Raw genomic sequence first — 20,038 nt, 5'->3', positions numbered from 1 at the left:
AAAAATTTGTAAATTAACAACTTATAGAACAATTTGCGTAGATTATTTTGTTAATTGACAATCTTTTGCTAACTTTTGTAGATTTACAGATATTCAGATTTTAAAATATACCACCTTCGTTGAGCCGGTAACTAGCAAAATATAGAAAAATTTAGGAACATTTTTAGTACCAAAAAAACATTTTATTAAAATCCACGCAACAAATTTCAGATTATCAAAAACACGACAACAAGACATAATTGAAAAAAAAAATTAGCAAATTGAAAAATCAGTCCTCCAATGGTAAAGCGCTTCCAATTGGCATCACTTCGAAGACCAGGCACCAACTGACATGTGGCATAAACTCCAAAGGGTCCAAGTTTTCAGTTCTCTTCTTACCGTAGACATTAAGCTCGGATTCATAGGTCAGCGGGATGTTGAAGCAGTGAGGGAATTCGGTGCAGCTGGAAAAAAAGGAAAATTTGGGAAGAGTCCAACTTTGGAAGTTTATAAACTAGTATGTACATTAGATAATTTTAGAATATTTAATAAAAAATTATAGTGAAAGTAATATTTATTATTTTGCCAGTAAACAATTTTCCATCAAGATATAAGCCTCCATAGTTGAGGTGTAATGCTAAACTTCAAAAAAAAATTTTTGCATAAAATCGAACCTGCGCGCCGCAGAACAGGTTCTGCCACAGAAAAATTTGAAATTGTAAGTCAGAATTTTTGCAACGCATTTGCAACACGAAAGTTTTTGTAAAAGTTGTTAGAAATTTGAGTTTTAGTTTTTGGATAATTTTGCAAAAAAAAAACAACTAATTTCGAAAGAGCATAACTCAAAAACCCAACTACTTTCATAAAATTGCTCAACTGCAAAACCGTTGCAAATAATAGCATCTACAATCTTGTAGTTGACAACTTTCCACTAGCTCTACCAGGAGAAAAGTTACAGCGGCCGACACTTCACGGGCTTTTGAAAAGTTCGAAAAAGCACAAGTGAGGTAGTTTGTATCTATTTAAAGAGCCTCAAACTCAAATTTCGATGTATTACATATCAGTGCAATGTTCAAATAAAAACTAAATGAAGATTTTTTGTCGACTTTTCCCTAAAAACATGGTGCATCGGAGCTCCAAATTTCCAGCTGGTGCATCGATGCATCCTGAATTTTGCGAACTTACTCTACTCCCTCCATCCTCTTGCTCACAACCATCGGATGATCCCCGAGCAAGTTCAATGTGGATTGGGTGGCGTGATACTGCTTAACACCAAACGTAAAGCAGGTCCCAATACTCTTCGGTGTCTCGATCCAATTATCAATCAGCTGCACATAGTCATGATGGAACAGTGGACTATGAAGCATGTAGACATTCTTCTGTGGAAGCTTCAGTAGGAAAGGGATCCAGGCAAAGTTCTCCCCAAACATTTTCTCAGTTCCGATAACCAGACGCTGGGTGGCATGGATAACTGGGTGGTCGTGCTCTAGAGGCATATGCAAGCTCTTGAAAGGCAGAGTGCTCTCGTGGAAAATACTGTTCAGACCATCCCAAAGCAGTCCGAACTCCGTACCAAATCTCATATTGGAAACTTTCACTTTAAAATTCTCGGGGAGTCGGTAGACCCCACCTGCATCACCAAGCTCCAGGGTCTTTATCACAATTGGGTGAGCTCTTTTTCCGAACAACTTCTCTGTGATATACTTCATCGCATCATACATTTTCTTGTTATAATCCAGATACTCAATGATCCCATGGAAAGTCTCCCTGTCCCGCCTGAAGTCTAAGTTCATCCTTTGGAATCTGATGCCAAATCTGTATGGAGCTGGTTCATTTTCCTCTCGCCAGCTGTATGGATTCGTGTATGCTTCGAGTTGGTCGGTGACTGCTGGATCTATGTCTGGCTCGTCTTCGGATTCAGATGCTTCGGATTCTGAAGATGAATAGCGTGCTCTTGGGAGGTAAGCGTCGCCGAGGATACGCCGGATCTGAGCTTCCTGGGGGTCATCGTCTTCATCATCTGATCCTTCTGCTGGAAGATCTTCTGCTTCATCCTCATCATCTTCGGAAGAGCTTTCAGGGTCTGAAAAATATATTTTTGAGATTTTCCGAAACAAAAATTGGCCGCCGAAACACTTTAAGCTATCATATTTCAGCTAGAAATCAAGCTATCACAAATTTGTCAACTGAGATAGTGCTCTAAATTTTCTTAAACAGCAGCCGACATATCACTGGACTCCTTATCACCTACCTTCCCTCTGCTGCACCTGCATCCGCCCCTGTGGTCTTATAAAATCCCGCATTGCAAATTGCAACATCTCCATTGTCATATCCTCCATATTATTAATTTTTTCCTTGCTTTCAACTTTCAAATCTCCAGGGCTCAAAACCTCATTGCAGCGGGGATCCTTAAGCCCATACTGATCCATATCATAGGCAGCACCTCCATCTAAGTTCACATTGTTGATATATGGACTATAGTAGACATGGTCTTTCGGTAGGTGGCGGAGCAGTCCTAACGTGTACCTATGTCGGTTGATTCGGATGACACGGGGATTCATGTAGAGCTTGTAGATGTGGAGGGGAGCAGCTTTGTCGGCTGCTTTTAGGGAGTCACATCGTTCCACTAATTTAAATCTGGAATATTTTAAGTAGGTTGATAGGTGTTTAAAAGTAAAAATAATATTGGTAGCTGCCCCACTTCTAGGAACGGCTCAAAATTTGAGCAAAACATGGTTCATCGACAGAAAATTGCTTAAGTTATTATACTTCTACCGAAGCCCGTTTTAATAAATTTTTACACAAAGAAAATTGAATTTTGAGCTGTTAAAGTTGAGGAAAACATGATGCATCGACTGTAAATTTATCAACTTTTGCTCTGAAAAAGTAACCTACTAAAATATATTCCAAACTCTTTTTAAACTTTAATAGCTTTTCAAAAACTTTTTTCAGCTCTACAATCAGAATTCCAAAAAAAAATAAAAGCATACCTCCTATTAGCTTCAAAGAACTGTAGTACACATTTCTGGCACTCATATGGGAGTGGTGTTAAGCTCATATGTAGGTATTTATTACCTGTAAAAAAGTGGGAAATTGGTGCGAAAAGTGAGAAAAACGTTGAAAGAAACGAGAAAATTGTGAAAAACTGACAAAAAATGACTATGATCTAGTAAACAAATTTCCAAAAAGTAGTAAAGCTGCATTCGAAAGTAGTAAAATATTGCCAGAGTGTAGCCAAAAATAGCAAAATTTCAACGAAAATATAAAAAAATAGTCGAAAAATAGCTAGAAATAGTCCAAAAATTGTCAGAAATCGGACAAAACAGCCAAAAAATAGTTCAAAACTTGTGGAAAATACCCAATAATTGTCCGTCTTCCCCCTATTACATACCCCCGTTGGAGAGGCAATAGGGACCATTAGACTACCCTAAATAACTAGGTGACCTCTGTCCATCTGTCGCAGACGGGGCGGGAATGTTTATCTCTGTTGACCTTGAGCATCGGTCCTCTATAGAGAGCCTACACGTACCCGGACTACTTGATGTGAATGGAGAATTAGAATAAAAGAGATTCTATAGATTTTTTTTGTGAAAAATTAGTTCAAAAGCTCATAACTCCGCTGAAAATTGAGCTATTGAAAAGTTGTCAACTACAAAAATATTTCAAATTAATTTTCAAACATTTTGTTGGTGGAAAACTTTTTGCTAGCTCAACTTTCAGCTGAGTTATGATATTTTTAAGTTGGTATTTGAAAAATTTTCATGTGAAAAATCAATTGAGGCTTCTATTTGACAAACTATTTTAGGGTAGAGGGGGGCAAGAATCATGCTGGTTTGGACCAAATCTGACCTTGATACTAATATGTTGTTTACAACATTTGCCGTGTTTGCAAAAAAAAAACAGGCAGAAAATTAACTTTACGCTGGAAAATTGGTAGATATTGGGTCGCCAAAAATGCGAAAAAAAGAATGAAAATTGATCTTCAGTGCCCTTTTATTCGGGTTTATCATGGTGCATTAGCACAGGCTTCCATTTCAAAATTGGCCACATCCATTGAGATGTCGGATGCTGACTTTAATATCAACTTTGTTTGCAGCCGACACTTTCCCGGTTCCTTTCAAAATGTCGAAACAGTAGAAGACATCTCACAAGATTTTTCAAGCTTGTATTAACAAAAAATCAACCAAGAACCGCAGCCGACATTTCCGGGCTTTCAAGTGTTCCTATATTAAATCCGTAAATTGCACACTTGACAGAAATAAAAAATAAGGGCACGTTTTCGACATGAGGTGTCCCGAGAAATGTGACTGCACTTTGAGAACTTATATCTTAGCTTAGGATTGGCGTTTTTTTTTGAGCAATTTGTTTCAATAGCTCCAATCATATTGAGGACCGCACTTTTTGAACATTATGGCCACTTTTAACCTCAGCAGGACAGGCCAAATGCTATTTCATTTCACTCAAATCCAAAAATCAGGGATAAGGGCTGCCTGCTTACTCTTAGAAACTTTAGGCTTTTTCTATCCCTACTTCCAGCAGAGCAGGCTGGAGGACTTTTATGAGACTACGTCTGTATTTGAAAAGATCAGTTAATTCGGATTGAGGGCTGCAGGCCCAAATACACATAGAAGTATTGGACAATCTTTAAGCCTACTCTGAGCCCAATAATCCAGGTTGAGGGCCGCAGGCCCGAATACACGGATAGAAAAGACCCAGAAATAATATTATCTCAAATGACCATGGCTCAATCAGTTTTCATTCAAAATGATCAAAATTTTCCCGAGTTTTCCAACTTAAACTACTGCGAAGCCTAGCGCGCTTGACGCGCTAGTCAACAGCGTGGAAAATGCGTCTATCGGTCATTGAGACATGGAACTAGTACGGAAATTCAAAAAAAAATTAATTAAAAATTTAAAAGAACACGTTTCCACGTTTTAACAGTATAAAAGAGAGAAATATTCGAATATTTGATCTATTACTCAACATTATGAACGGCTACAAGTCCCTCCTTGTGTTGGTCACCGTCTTTGTTGTCGCACATGCCTATCAAACAGGGTATTACCCTTTGAAGCGTTTGGTTTCCGATGGTCCCTGGCAACCCGTCTCATTGTGCCCTTCTGAAAAAGTTTTTGGGATTCAAATCAAGTACAACGTCAATACGAGCGACGTTCCAACAGGGATCGCCATTGTGTGCGATCGTAGTAAGCATTTATTTACTGTTTTGGAGCATGTAATTGAATTTTCAGGCAGAAGAGCTTCGAACTCTCCAGGAGAACGCCAATGGAGCAGCTCTCAACGTTGTCCCAATAAACTAAGAGTGATTGGATATTCCCTTCAAATTGAGCCGAACAACACTGCCGGAGCTAACAATATTGCTGTTTTCTGTGGAGATGGTTCTGAACCGAGAAGCAAGAGATTCAATCTGACAGGTTTTAACAGAAATGTTGCTTGTGATATTTAAAATTGTGTTTTAAGGAAACGCAGATCGTGGCTTGTGGACAAGAGCTCAATTCTGTGAAGCGGGTCACGTGGTGTGTGGAATTGAGTCTCAATCAGATAAGCCAAACAATGTTAACATGGTCTGTTGCTCTCCTTGGAAAGTGTCCACCCGTGGCACAACCAACACCAATAGAAATATCAAAGCCCATGAAACTACCCGAGGATTCACCCAGCGACCCACCGCAGCTGGATGGACAATTAGAGCCAATGGCATTACTCGCGGACAAACGAGAGTCCCTGGAACTACTCGAGAACCCACCCATCGACCAACCACAGCTGGATGGACAAACGGAGCCAATGGTACTACTCGTGATACTTCTCGAGGATTCACCCAGAGACCAACCACAGCTGGATGGAGAAACGGAGCCAATGGTACTACTCGTGATACTTCTCGAGGATTCACCCAGAGACCAACCACAGCTGGATGGAGAAACGGAGCCAATGGTACTACTATTGATACTTCTCGAGAATTCACCCAGAGACCAACCACAGCTGGATGGACAAACGGAGCCAATGGTACTACTATTGATACTTCTCGAGGATTCACCCAGAGACCAACCACAGCTGGATGGACGAACGGAGCCAATGGTACTACTATTGATACTTCTCGAGGACCCACCCATCGACCAACCACAGCTGGATGGACAAACGGAGCCAATGGTACTACTATTGATACTTCTCGAGAATTCACCCAGAGACCAACCACAGCTGGATGGACAAACGGAGCCAATGGTACTACTATTGATACTTCTCGAGGACCCACCCATCGACCAACCACAGCTGGATGGAGAAACGGAGCCAATGGTACTACTCGTGATACTTCTCGAGGATTCACCCAGAGACCAACCACAGCTGGATGGAGAAACGGAGCCAATGGTACTACTATTGATACTTCTCGAGAATTCACCCAGAGACCAACCACAGCTGGATGGACAAACGGAGCCAATGGTACTACTATTGATACTTCTCGAGGATTCACCCAGAGACCAACCACAGCTGGATGGACGAACGGAGCCAATGGTACTACTAGTGGTACTTCTCGAGGATTCACCCAGAGACCAACCATAGCTGGATGGACGAACGGAGCCAATGGTACTACTATTGATACTTCTCGAGGATTCACCCAGAGACCAACCACAGCTGGATGGACGAACGGAGCCAATGGTACTACTAGTGGTACTTCTCGAGGATTCACCCAGAGACCAACCATAGCTGGATGGACGAACGGAGCCAATGGCATTACTCGCGGACAAACGAGAGTCCCTGGAACTACTCGAGGACCCACCCATCGACCAACCACAGCTGGATGGACAAACGGAGCCAATGGTACTACTCGTGATACTTCTCGAGGATTCACCCAGAGACCAACCACAGCTGGATGGACGAACGGAGCCAATGGTACTACTAGTGGTACTTCTCGAGGATTCACCCAGAGACCAACCATAGCTGGATGGACGAACGGAGCCAATGGTACTACTATTGATACTTCTCGAGGATTCACCCAGAGACCAACCACAGCTGGATGGACGAACGGAGCCAATGGTACTACTAGTGGTACTTCTCGAGGATTCACCCAGAGACCAACCATAGCTGGATGGACGAACGGAGCCAATGGTACTACTAGTGGTACTTCTCGAGGATTCACCCAGAGACCAACCACAGCTGGATGGACAAACGGAGCCAATGGTACTACTAGTGGTACTTCTCGAGGATTCACCCAGAGACCAACCACAGCTGGATGGACGAACGGAGCCAATGGTACTACTAGTGGTACTTCTCGAGGATTCACCCAGAGACCAACCATAGCTGGATGGACGAACGGAGCCAATGGCATTACTCGCGGACAAACGAGAGTCCCTGGAACTACTCGAGGACCCACCCATCGACCAACCACAGCTGGATGGACAAACGGAGCCAATGGTACTACTCGTGATACTTCTCGAGGATTCACCCAGAGACCAACCACAGCTGGATGGACGAACGGAGCCAATGGTACTACTAGTGGTACTTCTCGAGGATTCACCCAGAGACCAACCATAGCTGGATGGACGAACGGAGCCAATGGTACTACTAGTGGTACTTCTCGAGGATTCACCCAGCGACCAACCGCAGCTGGATGGACAATTAGAGCCAATGGCATTACTCGTGGACAAACGAGAGTCCCTGGAACTACTCGAGGACCCACCCATCGACCAACCACAGCTGGATGGACAAACGGAGCCAATGGTACTACTCGTGATACTTCTCGAGGATTCACCCGGAGACCAACCACAGCTGGATGGACGAACGGAGCCAATGGTACTACTAGTGGTACTTCTCGAGGATTCACCCAGCGACCAACCGCAGCTGGATGGACGAACGGAGCCAATGGTACTACTAGTGGTACTTCTCGAGGATTCGCCCAGCGACCAACCGCAGCTGGATGGACGAACGGAGCCAATGGTACTACTAGTGGTACTTCTCGAGGATTCGCCCACGACCAACCGCAGCTGGATGGACGAACGGAGCCAATGGTACTACTAGTGGTACTTCTCGAGGATTCACCCAGCGACCAACCGCAGCTGGATGGACGAACGGAGCCAATGGTACTACTAGTGGTACTTCTCGAGGATTCACCCAGCGACCAACCGCAGCTGGATGGACAATTAGAGCCAATGGCATTACTCGTGGACAAACGAGAGTCCCTGGAACTACTCGAGGACCCACCCATCGACCAACCACAGCTGGATGGACAAACGGAGCCAATGGTACTACTCGTGATACTTCTCGAGGATTCACCCAGAGACCAACCACAGCTGGATGGACAAGTGAGCCTCAAAAAGTAACTAGGCACACCCCAAATGCGAGAAAATGAACTACTGATTCCTATTGAATGTTTACAATAAATCACTCAGAATTCTGAACGTTTTTCTAAATGTTGGCTAATTTTGAAATAGTGCACTGAAATACAATTGTAAACTATGCAAATTAAAGTGTACTATTGCAACTTTTAAAAGTGTTGGGATTGCACTGGATTGCAACAAACTGTTGGTGATGACAAGAAACCCCCACCAATCACCGATGTGATGCAAAATGAGGAAGAGCATACTATGATGTGATTATCAATTGAGTATATTCCGATTGCTAATCACTCTTGTTTTCAGATACGTTGTAGTTATCATTGGAGTTGTTCTTCTCATCATTCTGATGGTTCTCGCCTATCTGTTCATCAGTGGACATAAAGGTGGGTGCGCTTATAAACACAATATCTAAAATAAAAGTGTTTTCAGGATTCGATGAGCAGCGTTTCTTCAACGTCCAAAGGGTCCAAAACATCCGAAGCATCCAAAACATCCAAAGCATCGAAGAAGTGAATGCAGCAGTAGAGATGTTATGCCACCATTGATCAAATCAGTCTTCAAATGAAGATTATATTATTGTTTGTTTGCTTTTTGTGTCTTTTAAATAACTTGTGGTTATTTTGATCAGCCATTTTCTTTCTCAAAAATCGCGATTGTTCATGGTTTCCCGTTTTCAGAAAAAAACAAATGTCTAAAAAAATGTGGAAAAAATGTCACAAAAAATGTAACGCTACTTTGAGAGTTTATAGCTCAGCTGAAAGTGGCTCAAAATTTTCCGTTTATGGTTCTCTCTCTTAGAAACTTTGGGCCACCTTTAGCCCTTCTCCAAGCAGAGCAGGCCGTAGGCCTGCGATGCGGTAGCAACACATTCAGGCCCGCCTACTCTTAGAAACTCTTAGATACCGAATTCAAACGATTGTATCTCAGCTTTCCCTGCTCCGTTCTGGCCCGTTCTTGGAGCAATCGATAGCTAATCAAGTGCTGCTTCTTTTAACATTATCAAAATTTAAAATGGTCGTAAATGGTCAGTTTTGGTCCAAAATGATCCAAATTTTTCCCAGTTTACCAACTTAGCCTACTGCGAAGCCTAGCGCACTATGTGCGCTAGCCATTGTGACTCTCTAAAAAAAAGTAAACCCCGAGCTCACATAAACTATTTTATTCACACAAACACAAGCTATCATGGTATTCAAGGCCTATCTTCAACTTCATCGTCATCGATCAAGCAATCTTGGAGCATTTCATACTCTCTTGAGAAGAAGTGGTGCTGTCCTCGCAGATTTCTCCCGACTGTTCCGGATCCTGATCGTCTTTACCGGCGCCTTCACGAGCACAACACATAATCCCTTTGACACAACAGAAAATGACACTTCCGACGATGGAGATAATAATACAACACAAGATAACAGACAAAATGACGTAGATAAAGTAAATAGTAGCAACAAATGAGCAGTAGTTGTTATCGATGCAACATTCCTTGTATTGAGCATCGCTTGTCATACATCCATTACTATTAGCACAATTCGTATAATCTCCACTTGAGAAGTCTGAAGAGAGTAAGTTAATAAGATGAAAAGTAAGTTATGTCGATTTGGTTCAAACTTACAAGTTTGGCATTTTTGTCCAACATCGGAGTTGTCAAGATAATACATCGCAAGAATCAGCAAAGTTTAAAACTTCGGTACTAATTCAAATCTCTCGCCTGACACAACTGACAAAAGATCAAATACAGAGATAAGAATATAAACATAAAGCGGAACGTTTTACGTTTTTAATAATTGTTAACTTTTTCAGGTTTACCTTTTTTAACCACAATACAACGTGCACTGTGTCGTCACATTTATGTTCTATAGCAATTCGCGAAAAAAAAGCCGTATACTATGAAAATTATGCGGTACCGATTTCCAGATGCAGTTGAAAAATTAAGGAGGCCAATCGGAACAATTGAAATTAAAACAAATTTAAGAAAAGTAGAATCACCAGCAGAAGTTAAAAAGAGCAAGGGAAACTTAATAAAAACTATTTGATTACAAAATATTTTTCTTCATTACATTTTTGGAATTCATATAACTTTGAGCGTCCATTGAGCAAAAAGCAGTAACAAAAGATACAGCTTTGAGCAAGGTTCAGCTTTTTGAAAACTGAGAAAATTGTCAAAAGCCATAAGTTTCCGGCAATTTTCAGACTCAGTTATAGTAGTTAGTGAGCCCAGCCAACTGCCTATTGAGTTTAAATTTGAGAGTCGAGAAAGAGAATTGCACATATGTTACAGAACCTTGAAAGATTCAAATTAGCAGCCGACATCTCACAAGGTTTCTTTCGGGTGCTGACTTTCTTTCATACGCTTTTGATCGAATAGTCACAGAGACGCTTTTCTCAAATCAAAAGTTGCTTAACCGACATTAACAGTATAATCCAAACAAGATATTTATTAACTTGTTATACAAATGAAAAAGTGTTCGAATGTGTCCAAGAAGTTGCAAAAAGAACAAATGGAAAACGGCCAGAAAGAACAACATTGTTAAATTTACTGTTCAGCAACGAAAACACAACAAGCCTTCACAAACACACGGAAAGTATCGAGGCAATATCTCCCCCAATCTCAACATTTGTAAAACAAAAAAAAACAATAAATACTTTCAAACTTTCATACATACACAAAAACACAAAGAACAAGCTTCATAGATGGTCAGAACTTCACAATTGGTGCTTCTTCTCCTCTGAAGAATGGGCTCGAGTTGTCATGGCATTGGATCCGTTGAAAGTCAAACAAAAACACATGATGAGATTTTTCATTCGTATTCTATTTAGCTGCAATTCTTTGGTTAGTCGCAGAAACATCGCTGGAAACATACTCTTCTTCTTGAAGTTGTTATCTTCTGCCTCGAAAAGTAAAAACTGAGTTTTGATCATTGTCGATTCTAGTCTAGTCGATCAGATCTGCAACGTGGCCAGAAAATATAGTTTTCACGTACTTTTCTTTTCTTTTCTATGGAAAAATGTCAACACATCAACAAACGAAAAACATCAACAACTGTTTTATCAAATGATCTGTGTACTTTTCCATCAGCTATGAAAATGGTTAATCAGGTGCTGAATGTGCTCGTTTCACGATGTGCTTTAACTCTACTTGGAAATTTTGTGGTTTTTCAACGGCTGCTCCAATTGTTCCGTCGATTGCTCCATCTACTTTTTCATCAATTTGTGCAAGTTGCGAGTCTACTCTGCTGAAAGTGCCTTGCTCTCAGATACTATGTTTTAACTCCACTCATTTATAATCTGACATCAAAGTTCTTAACAATGCTCAATTCAATTTTGAGTACGACTGAATCACATGACTGGAATTGTAATTTATGAAGCTTCCACAGGAGGTAACTCGCAACAAATGTGACAGATTAAGCAAGGAACACTGCTGAACAGAGTTTTGAATATATCCCATTTGGTTCAGTATTTTACTAAACTTGTAATTCTTAAGAAATAAATTTTGTGCTGAATTCTGTGTTTTTACTGGTTACTATGCTAGTTCCACGTTGAACTCTGTCAGACTTTGTTGCTCAGATTAAGCAAAACAATTTATGATACTTCTGTATGTTGGAATAATGCTGAACGCATGAAAAAATAGCTCTGTAATAATTTTGTTCGTTCCGAAGAACTCCAATCAGTTTTGAATTCAGCAGATTTTTTACATATTGCACGGGCGTTTCAAATGGCTAAATTTTATAGAGAGTAGCAGTTGAAAAAAAACAGTATGAAGAACAAAACAAAAAGTGACTTAATCAATTTTCATGGATTTTGAATATATTTTCTTTCTATCAAAACCTCCGAAACACAAAAGTTTTTTTTTCTTTTGTAACATTTATTTAGTAAAATAAATAAATTTAAAAAAAAAAAACGTAAAAAACATTTACACATTATTTTCACGCGAAAACTCACATAATACAAACAATTCAAAATTACAAATAATACACGTCTCACGTGATATCCAACAAACCGGATATTTTACTGAATAAAATTCAGAATTTTCCCGATTTTCCTGCGGCTCAATCAACTGCTCGTTCAAACACTGGTCTTTCCCCAACTTTGGAAAGATATCAGACGTTATTTATGCTCCGAGCCTCTACGAGCTTTCCTCTGGCTAATCTTTTTGGATCTCTACAGTTCTGATTTACATTTCTGATCAGATCGGTGAGTTTTAAAGTTTCAGGGTTGGATAATACTGTTTTTAATAACTCATCATGCACGTTGGAATTTTACTTTGCGTCAAGTGTTTATTGCCAATGCCCGATTCATTGGATCTATAAAACTCGGAGAGTTTCGATTGGTCGGCGCTACAATTTCGCAAGGTGTCACTTCTGGCGTGGCAAATGAGATGAAACCTGCTGAGCATCTCCAACCTTTTCGCCGACTCATTCTTTCTTGCTTCAATAATTGCTCAAGTTCTTAATTCGTTGGCTCTTCGCAATTTCGAAGCGGTAAAAGAACTTCCTCAAACTATCAGTTGTTGCTCGTGGGTTGACGGAGACTTGTGAAAAAATCAAAGTGAAGCTCACAGTGTTATTTGAAAAGAATGGCCGAAAAATAATATGGCTGGAATTACGTTTGACAGTTAAACAATAGTTAGCAATGGTGAGTAGATTTTTTGTATGAAAGTATTAAAACAAGAGTTTTTCAGATTGGCCTCGATATCACAATCAACTTGGAGTTGTTAAGCACATTTGCAGAAGCACTACGATGTTTTAAAGATGAACTATCACATGAAATTTGTAGCTGATATAAATTTGAATCACAAATCACAAAATCATCAACAACTGTTCTATCAACTATGCAAATGCTTAACCTGGTTCTGAATAGGATTTTTTCGCACACGATGTGCTTCAACTCTACTCTTTTTTATCTCACATTCCAGTGCTCAATCAATGCTCAATACGGTGGATCGAATTACGTGTGGCAATTTTGTGGTCATTCAACGGCTGCTCCAATTGATTCGTAGATTGTTCCATCTACAAATGTGACAGATCAAGAAACACTGCTGAACACAGTTTTGAATATATCTCATTTGGTTCAGTATTTTACTAAACTTGTACTTCTTGTGTAAAGTGAATAAATTTTGTGCTAAAACCGTATTTTTTACTGGTTACCGTGCTCGTTCCACATTGAATTATATACCTAACACCTGTGCGACATCGAGCTCATTTTTCACTTGCTGGAAGCGATTCAGTCAACTTTTCGTAATTTTTGGCTTTTTATTTTGGTATTTTTAGTATAAGGCGGACGCGATACAAGATGATCATTAACTTGAAAAAAGTGCCCTCTCTGCTAGATTATTATTGTCATAGGTTTCCACATCACCGTTTAGACTATGTTTCCTTACTACACAGAATGACCGTATATGCTAGTTACCTGACAATGACAACTGTGAGAAGTGACGATTGTAGGAAGATATTGAAGTTGAAGGAATGATTGAATCTATGAATTCAACCCGGTAAGGAGAGAAGCTCAAAATTGCTGTGAAAGCTGCTGAGCAGCAGTAATTGGAGCATCATAACAGCTTAATAGGCACCCTGACAAACGAATGACGTCATGATTTGGCTAAAAACATTTGTGAATCGAAACTTTCAAAATAGTAACTGTACATTATATATCCCGTGAACTATCATTACTTATATATAAAAAAATAGTGTGGGTCTGTCCATAGTTTGTAGTCTATGTAGTCTTTGTAGTCTGTGACGTCACCCCTAAAGTCACTGAGAGTTGTGGGCGGGGCCAGTCACCCTTCGTGGCGAGACCCATCGTTGCGAGACCCTTCGTGGCGAGACCCATCGTGGCGAGACCCATCGTGGCGAGACCCATCGTGGCGAGACCCATACATTTTGGCGGGAATTTAAATTTTCTTTGAAATTTTTCGGCGGGAATTCAAATTTTCTGTGAAAATTTTTGGCGGTTGTTCAAATTTTCTGAAAAATTTTTGGCGGGAATTCAAATTTTCTCTGAAAAAATTTGGCGGGAATTTAAATTTCCTTCAAAATTTTTTGGCGGGAATTCAAATTTTCTTTGAAAATTTTTGGCGGGAATTCAAATTTTCTGAAAAATTTTTTGGCGGGAATTCAAATTTTCTTTGAAAATTTTTGGCGTGAATTCAAATTTTCTGAAACATTTTTGGCGTGAATTCAAATTTTCTGAAACATTTTTGGCGGGAATTCAAATTTTCTCTGAAAATTTTTGGCGGGAATTTAAATTTTCTTTAAAATTTTTTGGCGGGAATTCAAAATTTCTCTGAAAATTTTTGGCGGGAATTTAAATTTTCTTTGAAAATTTTTGGCGGGAATTCAAATTTTCTGAAAAATTTTTTGGCGGGAATTCAAATTTTCTTTGAAAATTTTTGGCGTGAATTCAAATTTTCTGAAACATTTTTGGCGTGAATTCAAATTTTCTGAAACATTTTTGGCGGGAATTCAAAATTTCTCTGAAAAATTTTGGCGGGAATTCAAATTTTCTTTGAAAATTTTTGGCGGGAATTCAAATTTTCTTCAAAATTTTTTGGCGGGAATTCAAATTTTCTTTGAAAATTTTTGGCGTGAATTCAAATTTTCTGAAACATTTTTGGCGGGAATTCAAATTTTCTCTGAAAAATTTTGGCGGGAATTCAAATTTTCTGTGAAAAATTTTGGCGGGAATTCAAATTTTCTGAAAAATTTTTGGCGGGAATTCAAATTTTCAGTGAAAAATTATGACGGGAAATTCAAATTTTTAGAGAAATTTTGTCGGAGTAGTCAAATTTAACTTTGTTTGACAGAAAAAAAAAGTATGAAGGGGAAGATAGTTTGAACCACAAAAGGTTCACACCAAATTCCCGCACACAACCAATGCGACATACCGGCACATTTGTTTAGAATTTAATAAACCTATAGAAGAGGAAAACTTCATGCAATAAACTTCGAGAATCTTCTAGAAATTTCGAAAAACTTCTAGATATCTCGGATTACGTAACACTTGACGACGTCACACATGATGAGGACATTAAGTAAACGTCACAGGCTGAACCCAATATAATTTTCAGAAAATTCTGGAACCTTCTAGAATTTTGGAGAAACTTCCAGAAAATTCTGATGACGTCACAATCACTGGCGTAACAAAAAATAAGTCACAGATTATGACGTCACATATGATGACACCTATATAGTCTCACATTCGGAAAAAAATAGGTGATGACGCCAAATATATCAGCGTCACAGAATGTGACGTCATAGGCTCCGCCCATTACAGTAAAAGAAACTTCTGGAATCTTCCAGAAGTTGCAGAAAAAGAAGAGAATGTTCCAATAACGCAGAAACGAGCTTCAATGTCAGAAGAGGAAAAGGCTGAGATGAAATATAAAAAAAGAATATGGATGAAGAAAAAAAGAAATGAAGTAGCAAAAACACACGATACGTCATCTGTTGCCAATCCCAACTACCTTGGAAGCATGAGATGTGTGTGCAAGAACTGCAATGCCAGATTCTTTCAAGGTATACATTTTTTCAAAGTTTAGTGAACTTCTACTTCTTATTTCCATTCTGAGTTTCAGATTGGTTTTTTTCATAACTAATAACATATACTAGCATCATACAGAAATTTAATGTTTCAGGAGAGGTGTCCTCATCCAACGATCATATCAATATGTGTTGCAACTTCGGATTAACAACCACACTTCAAGATCGATTCTCCAACTACCCAGATGAACTACGACATCTTCTCCTCGATGATTCTTCTCACGCCCGTAACTTCCAGAAGAACATCCGACAGTTTAATTCATCGTTCGCAATGGCATCGATGGGTGCACAACTTGATGTTCCGAGAGGCCGCGGCCCATACTGCTTCAAAATCCACGGTCAAGTTTACCATTTTGCGGGACCACTTCACCCGGATCCAGGCCAGAGACCAGCATTTGGACAGATCTACATCCTGGACACTGATCAAGCAACAGACGAGAGGCTTGGAAATCCTGCCAATGCCGATTGTGATCCTGCTGTTATGGCTGAATTGAGCAGTCTTCTGTTGAGAACCAATCCATATGCACAGGCATACAAGATGATGGCTGAAGTTGAAGAAAAAGAAAATTCTGAAGCTGCAAAGGAAGTACGACATCCGGGATGCGTTCGACTGATCTTCGATATTTCGACAACTAAGGATCCACGACGTTATAACTTGCCACAAGCGAATGAAGTCGCAGTTGTTTTTGTGGGCGAAGACGATGACGTGCCAACCACTCGCTCTTTGGCTGTTCATCCAAGAGGAGGAGGACTTAAGACGATTCGTGATATCGATAGGATCTGCGATCCTCTCACATATCCTGTATTGTTTCCAAATGGAACCGACGGATGGCATCCTGACTTGGAAAAGAGACCATCGGAGAAGAAACAAGGAAGGATTACTCAGAAGATGTACTACAGTTACCTGCTCATGGAGAGATCAGGAGTTTTCAATCCACTGCATCACGGGCGTGCCCTGTTTCAACAGTTTGCAGTAGACTCATGGGTAAAGGTAAGAATACATGATCTCATGTTCACAAAATAATCATGTTTTTGCAGATCGAGCAAAACAGGCTAAACTATCATCGAACTCATCAAGTTGATTTGAAAGCCGCCAACTACAATGCGGTTCAGGATTATATTGCTGGAGATACTGATGTCCCAGGAAGACGCATCGTTCTTCCATCATCTTTTCCAGGGAGTCCCCGAGCAATGGTCCAAAACTTTCAAGACGCGATGGCTATTGTCTCGAAGTTCGGAAAGCCTGATATATTTTTAACTTTCACGTGTAATCCTGCATGGACAGAGATTTCTGAAAACCTCGGTCCGCGACAATCTGCATCTGATCGTCCAGACCTTATTGCCCGTGTCTTCAAGCTAAAAGTAAGTTGAAGATCTATATTTAACTCATCACTTTCTTCATTGTGTTCCAGGTAGATGCGCTGTTTGACGATCTTCTAAATCGGGATATTCTCGGACACGTTGCCGCATACATTTCCGTGTTCGAATGGCAAAAACGAGGTCTTCCTCATGTACACATGCTGTTAACTATGGCAGAGAACTCAAAGCCACGAACCTCGGAGGACATCGACAAGATTGTGCAAGCTGAGATTCCAAATCCTGACAACGAGCCAGAACTTCATCGCATTGTGACCACCGCCATGATGCATCGTCCATATGGTGCTCAAAATCCTCACTCGCCATGCATGGTTGATGGGCACTGCTCGAAAAGGTATCCGAAGGATTTTCATCCTAGCACCACTCTCAACGTTGATGGATATCCCGGGTATCGTCGAAGGGATGATGGACGATATGTGGATTATGGCACCCAACATCTCGATAACAGGAGAGTTGTTCCATACAACAAACGGCTTCTGCTCCGTTACAATGCTCACATGAATGTCGAGATTTGTGGATTCATCGAAGCTGTAAAATATCTCTTCAAATATGTCTACAAAGGACATGACCGTGCTGCACTCAACATCATCCAAAATGTACGTGGAGATGGAAATGTTGTTGATGAGATCCGAGAGCATCTAGATGCTCGATACGTCTGTGCTCCCGAGGCAATCCACCACATCTTGGGATTCAAACTGGAAAAGAAGTCCGATACAATTTATCGACTCGCTGTGCATCTCGAAGGATTCCAAACGATCTACTTTAGAGCCAGTGTCACCACACAACAACTCGAATCTTCATCACAAACCGACACGACTCTCACAGCTTGGTTTAAGATCAACCAAAAGAGCAAGGATATTGCGGAGAGCGGGAACATCCCTTCGACATTTGTTGATTCACGCCAATTCTTCTACATGGATATGCCAACGCACTTCACCTTTGTGAAAAAGGATGGCTGGAAGGTTCGAGGAAGAGGCACAAGGCAGATAGGCCGAATGTACACTGTCCCACCATACGAAACCGAGAGATACGCACTTCGAATTCTTCTTTTGAACATCAAAGGAGCGACGTCATTCGAAGATCTTCGTACTGTTTTGGACGAGAACAATGTTCCAGTGGTATACGCAACTTATGTGGAAGCAGCAAAAGCTCAAGGACTTCTGAATGATGACAGCGAATATTTGAAGTCTTTGAAAGAGTGGGCTGGATGCTCAGTGCCCGCAGCTCTTCGCTCAATGTTTGTCGCTATCATTCTTTTTAACGAAGTTCACGATCTGAACGCACTTTGGGATGCCGTGAAGTGGGATCTTTCTGAGGATTTTCGCCATGCTGGAGCAGGGAAAAAGAGGCTGAGGCACTTGCATATTTTGATATCGAAAGTCGCCTTCAAAGGTATCTTTTGAGCTTTTTTCAAAAGTAGATTATAATATTTTTCCAGGGTTGGAAAAAGATTCGATGTCACCAAACCATCTATCAATCCGCCACCAATCGATCTCGACACAGTCAACCCTGCTCAATGTGCATCAGAAGGCAATAGGCTCCTTGCGACACTCAATGATCAACAGAAACGTGCAGCTGACCAGATCCTTGCTGCATTAGATGATGCCTCGCTACCCCGTCTTTTCTATTTGGATGGGCCTGGAGGGAGCGGAAAGACTTATCTCTACATCACTCTGTACAACATCTGTGTTGGAAGAGGACTGAAGGTAAACTTTCAACCAAACATACTAAAGTTATTTCAATACTGCATATTTTCAGGTAGCGTGTACGGCGTGGACAGGAATTGCAGCCAATTTGCTCCCACTCGGTCGAACATCCGCTTCCCTTTTCAAGCTTGATATTAGAAATCAATGCAAGTCTTCTCTTCATCAGAGGCAATTGAAAGAAGCACAAGAGCTAGCGGAGAACGACGTTTTCATTTGGGATGAAGCATCAATGGTTCCCAAGGTATTAGAGTGATTCTGATCGTACTAATCAAATCATTCATTCAACTTTCAGACAGCCCTCGACACGGTCGATGTACTGCTTAGGGATCTCACAAAGATCGATCAGCCATTTGGTGGGAAGATCCTGATCCTCGGAGGAGACTTTCGCCAAATCCTACCTGTGGTGGAGAGAAGCTCTAGAGCTGATCAAGTAGACGCATGCATCAAAAGATCACCACTATGGACAGAGTTTCAAATTTTGCATCTCATCTCAAATATGAGAGTAACATCTGGAGACTCGGATTGGATCCAATTCCTCCTCAATGTTGGCGATGGATCTGCAAATGACTCTGATTCAAAGGTTACACTCCCACTCTCTGTCATGTGCGATCACAACATCGTCGAGGAAGTGTTCGGAGCAGTTATCGATCCAACCACGTCTGATCCATGTGACAACGTCATCCTTACACCTAAGAACGTCGACGTTGCTCAACTGAATGACGATGTTCACAATCGAATGGTTGGCGAGGAAAGAATCTATCTGTCACGAGATGAAGTGATCGTGGAACATCAAGCGGATACTATGCACTATCCCACCGAGTTTCTCAACAAGATGTCCCCATCATCTCTTCCTCCCCATATTCTCAAGCTGAAGAAAGGCTCAGTGATCATTCTGCTCAGGAATCTCGATGTTTCCGCTGGCCTTTGCAATGGTTCCCGTTTCATTGTCGAAACATTGGCCAGTCACTCACTTGGATGTCGCTTTGCAACTGGCGAGAGGAAAGGACATTTCACAATCATTCCAAGAATCGATTGCTATGATGATAAGAACATCTCTTTCCAACTCAGGCGCACACAGTTCCCAGTTCGCTTATCATTTGCATTATCG

At 40.7% G+C, this 20,038-nt stretch overlaps 3 protein-coding genes across 3 annotated transcripts; 1 reads left to right on the top strand and 2 right to left on the bottom strand.

The window, feature by feature from the left end:
- Positions 1-168: 168 nt before the first annotated feature.
- Positions 169-3,054, bottom strand: fbxc-51 (F-box C protein). Its single transcript, NM_061435.8, has 4 exons — positions 2,970-3,054; positions 2,231-2,616; positions 1,165-2,062; positions 169-443 (listed from the first exon to the last, which is right to left on the bottom strand). The coding sequence occupies exons 1-4, from the start codon at positions 3,035-3,037 to the stop codon at positions 269-271; spliced, it is 1,527 nt and encodes a 508-aa protein (NP_493836.1). The 5' UTR covers positions 3,038-3,054; the 3' UTR covers positions 169-268.
- A 1,912-nt stretch (positions 3,055-4,966) lies between these two features.
- On the top strand, positions 4,967-8,941 carry Y46B2A.3 (Fibrinogen C-terminal domain-containing protein; the record flags this gene model as incomplete). The annotated part of the gene is made up of 5 exons (NM_061434.2): positions 4,967-5,180; positions 5,226-5,408; positions 5,455-8,299; positions 8,622-8,701; positions 8,748-8,941. 5 exons carry the CDS (start codon positions 4,967-4,969, stop codon positions 8,861-8,863), a joined length of 3,438 nt encoding a protein of 1,145 aa, NP_493835.1. The 3' UTR covers positions 8,864-8,941.
- A 521-nt stretch (positions 8,942-9,462) lies between these two features.
- Positions 9,463-10,004, bottom strand: Y46B2A.4 (UPF0506 domain-containing protein). Its single transcript, NM_001361846.2, has 2 exons — positions 9,925-10,004; positions 9,463-9,865 (listed from the first exon to the last, which is right to left on the bottom strand). Exons 1-2 carry the CDS (start codon positions 9,968-9,970, stop codon positions 9,540-9,542), a joined length of 372 nt encoding a protein of 123 aa, NP_001348721.1. The 5' UTR covers positions 9,971-10,004; the 3' UTR covers positions 9,463-9,539.
- Positions 10,005-20,038: the final 10,034 nt, after the last annotated feature.

Source organism: Caenorhabditis elegans, chromosome II (genome assembly GCF_000002985.6).
Source record: "Caenorhabditis elegans chromosome II".
Taxonomy (NCBI): domain Eukaryota; kingdom Metazoa; phylum Nematoda; class Chromadorea; order Rhabditida; family Rhabditidae; genus Caenorhabditis; species Caenorhabditis elegans.
The sequence above is the reverse complement of the archived record's forward strand: the minus strand, read 5'-3'. Positions and strand labels throughout refer to the sequence as shown.

What these genes read in the sequence shown, in the direction of transcription:
- fbxc-51 (NM_061435.8), bottom strand. Translation starts at nt 3,037, where the DNA reads ATGAGCTTAACACCACTCCCATATGAGTGCCAGAAATGTGTACTACAG. An exon ending in TTCTTTGAAGCTAATAGGAG is followed by an intron (nt 2,617 to 2,969) that starts GTATGCTTTTAT and finishes AAAATATTCCAG; the next exon opens with ATTTAAATTAGTGGAACGAT. An exon ending in GCAGGTGCAGCAGAGGGAAG is followed by an intron (nt 2,063 to 2,230) that starts GTAGGTGATAAG and finishes TATATTTTTCAG; the next exon opens with ACCCTGAAAGCTCTTCCGAA.
- Y46B2A.4 (NM_001361846.2), bottom strand. Translation starts at nt 9,970, where the DNA reads ATGTATTATCTTGACAACTCCGATGTTGGACAAAAATGCCAAACTT. An exon ending in TGGACAAAAATGCCAAACTT is followed by an intron (nt 9,866 to 9,924) that starts GTAAGTTTGAAC and finishes TACTCTCTTCAG; the next exon opens with ACTTCTCAAGTGGAGATTAT.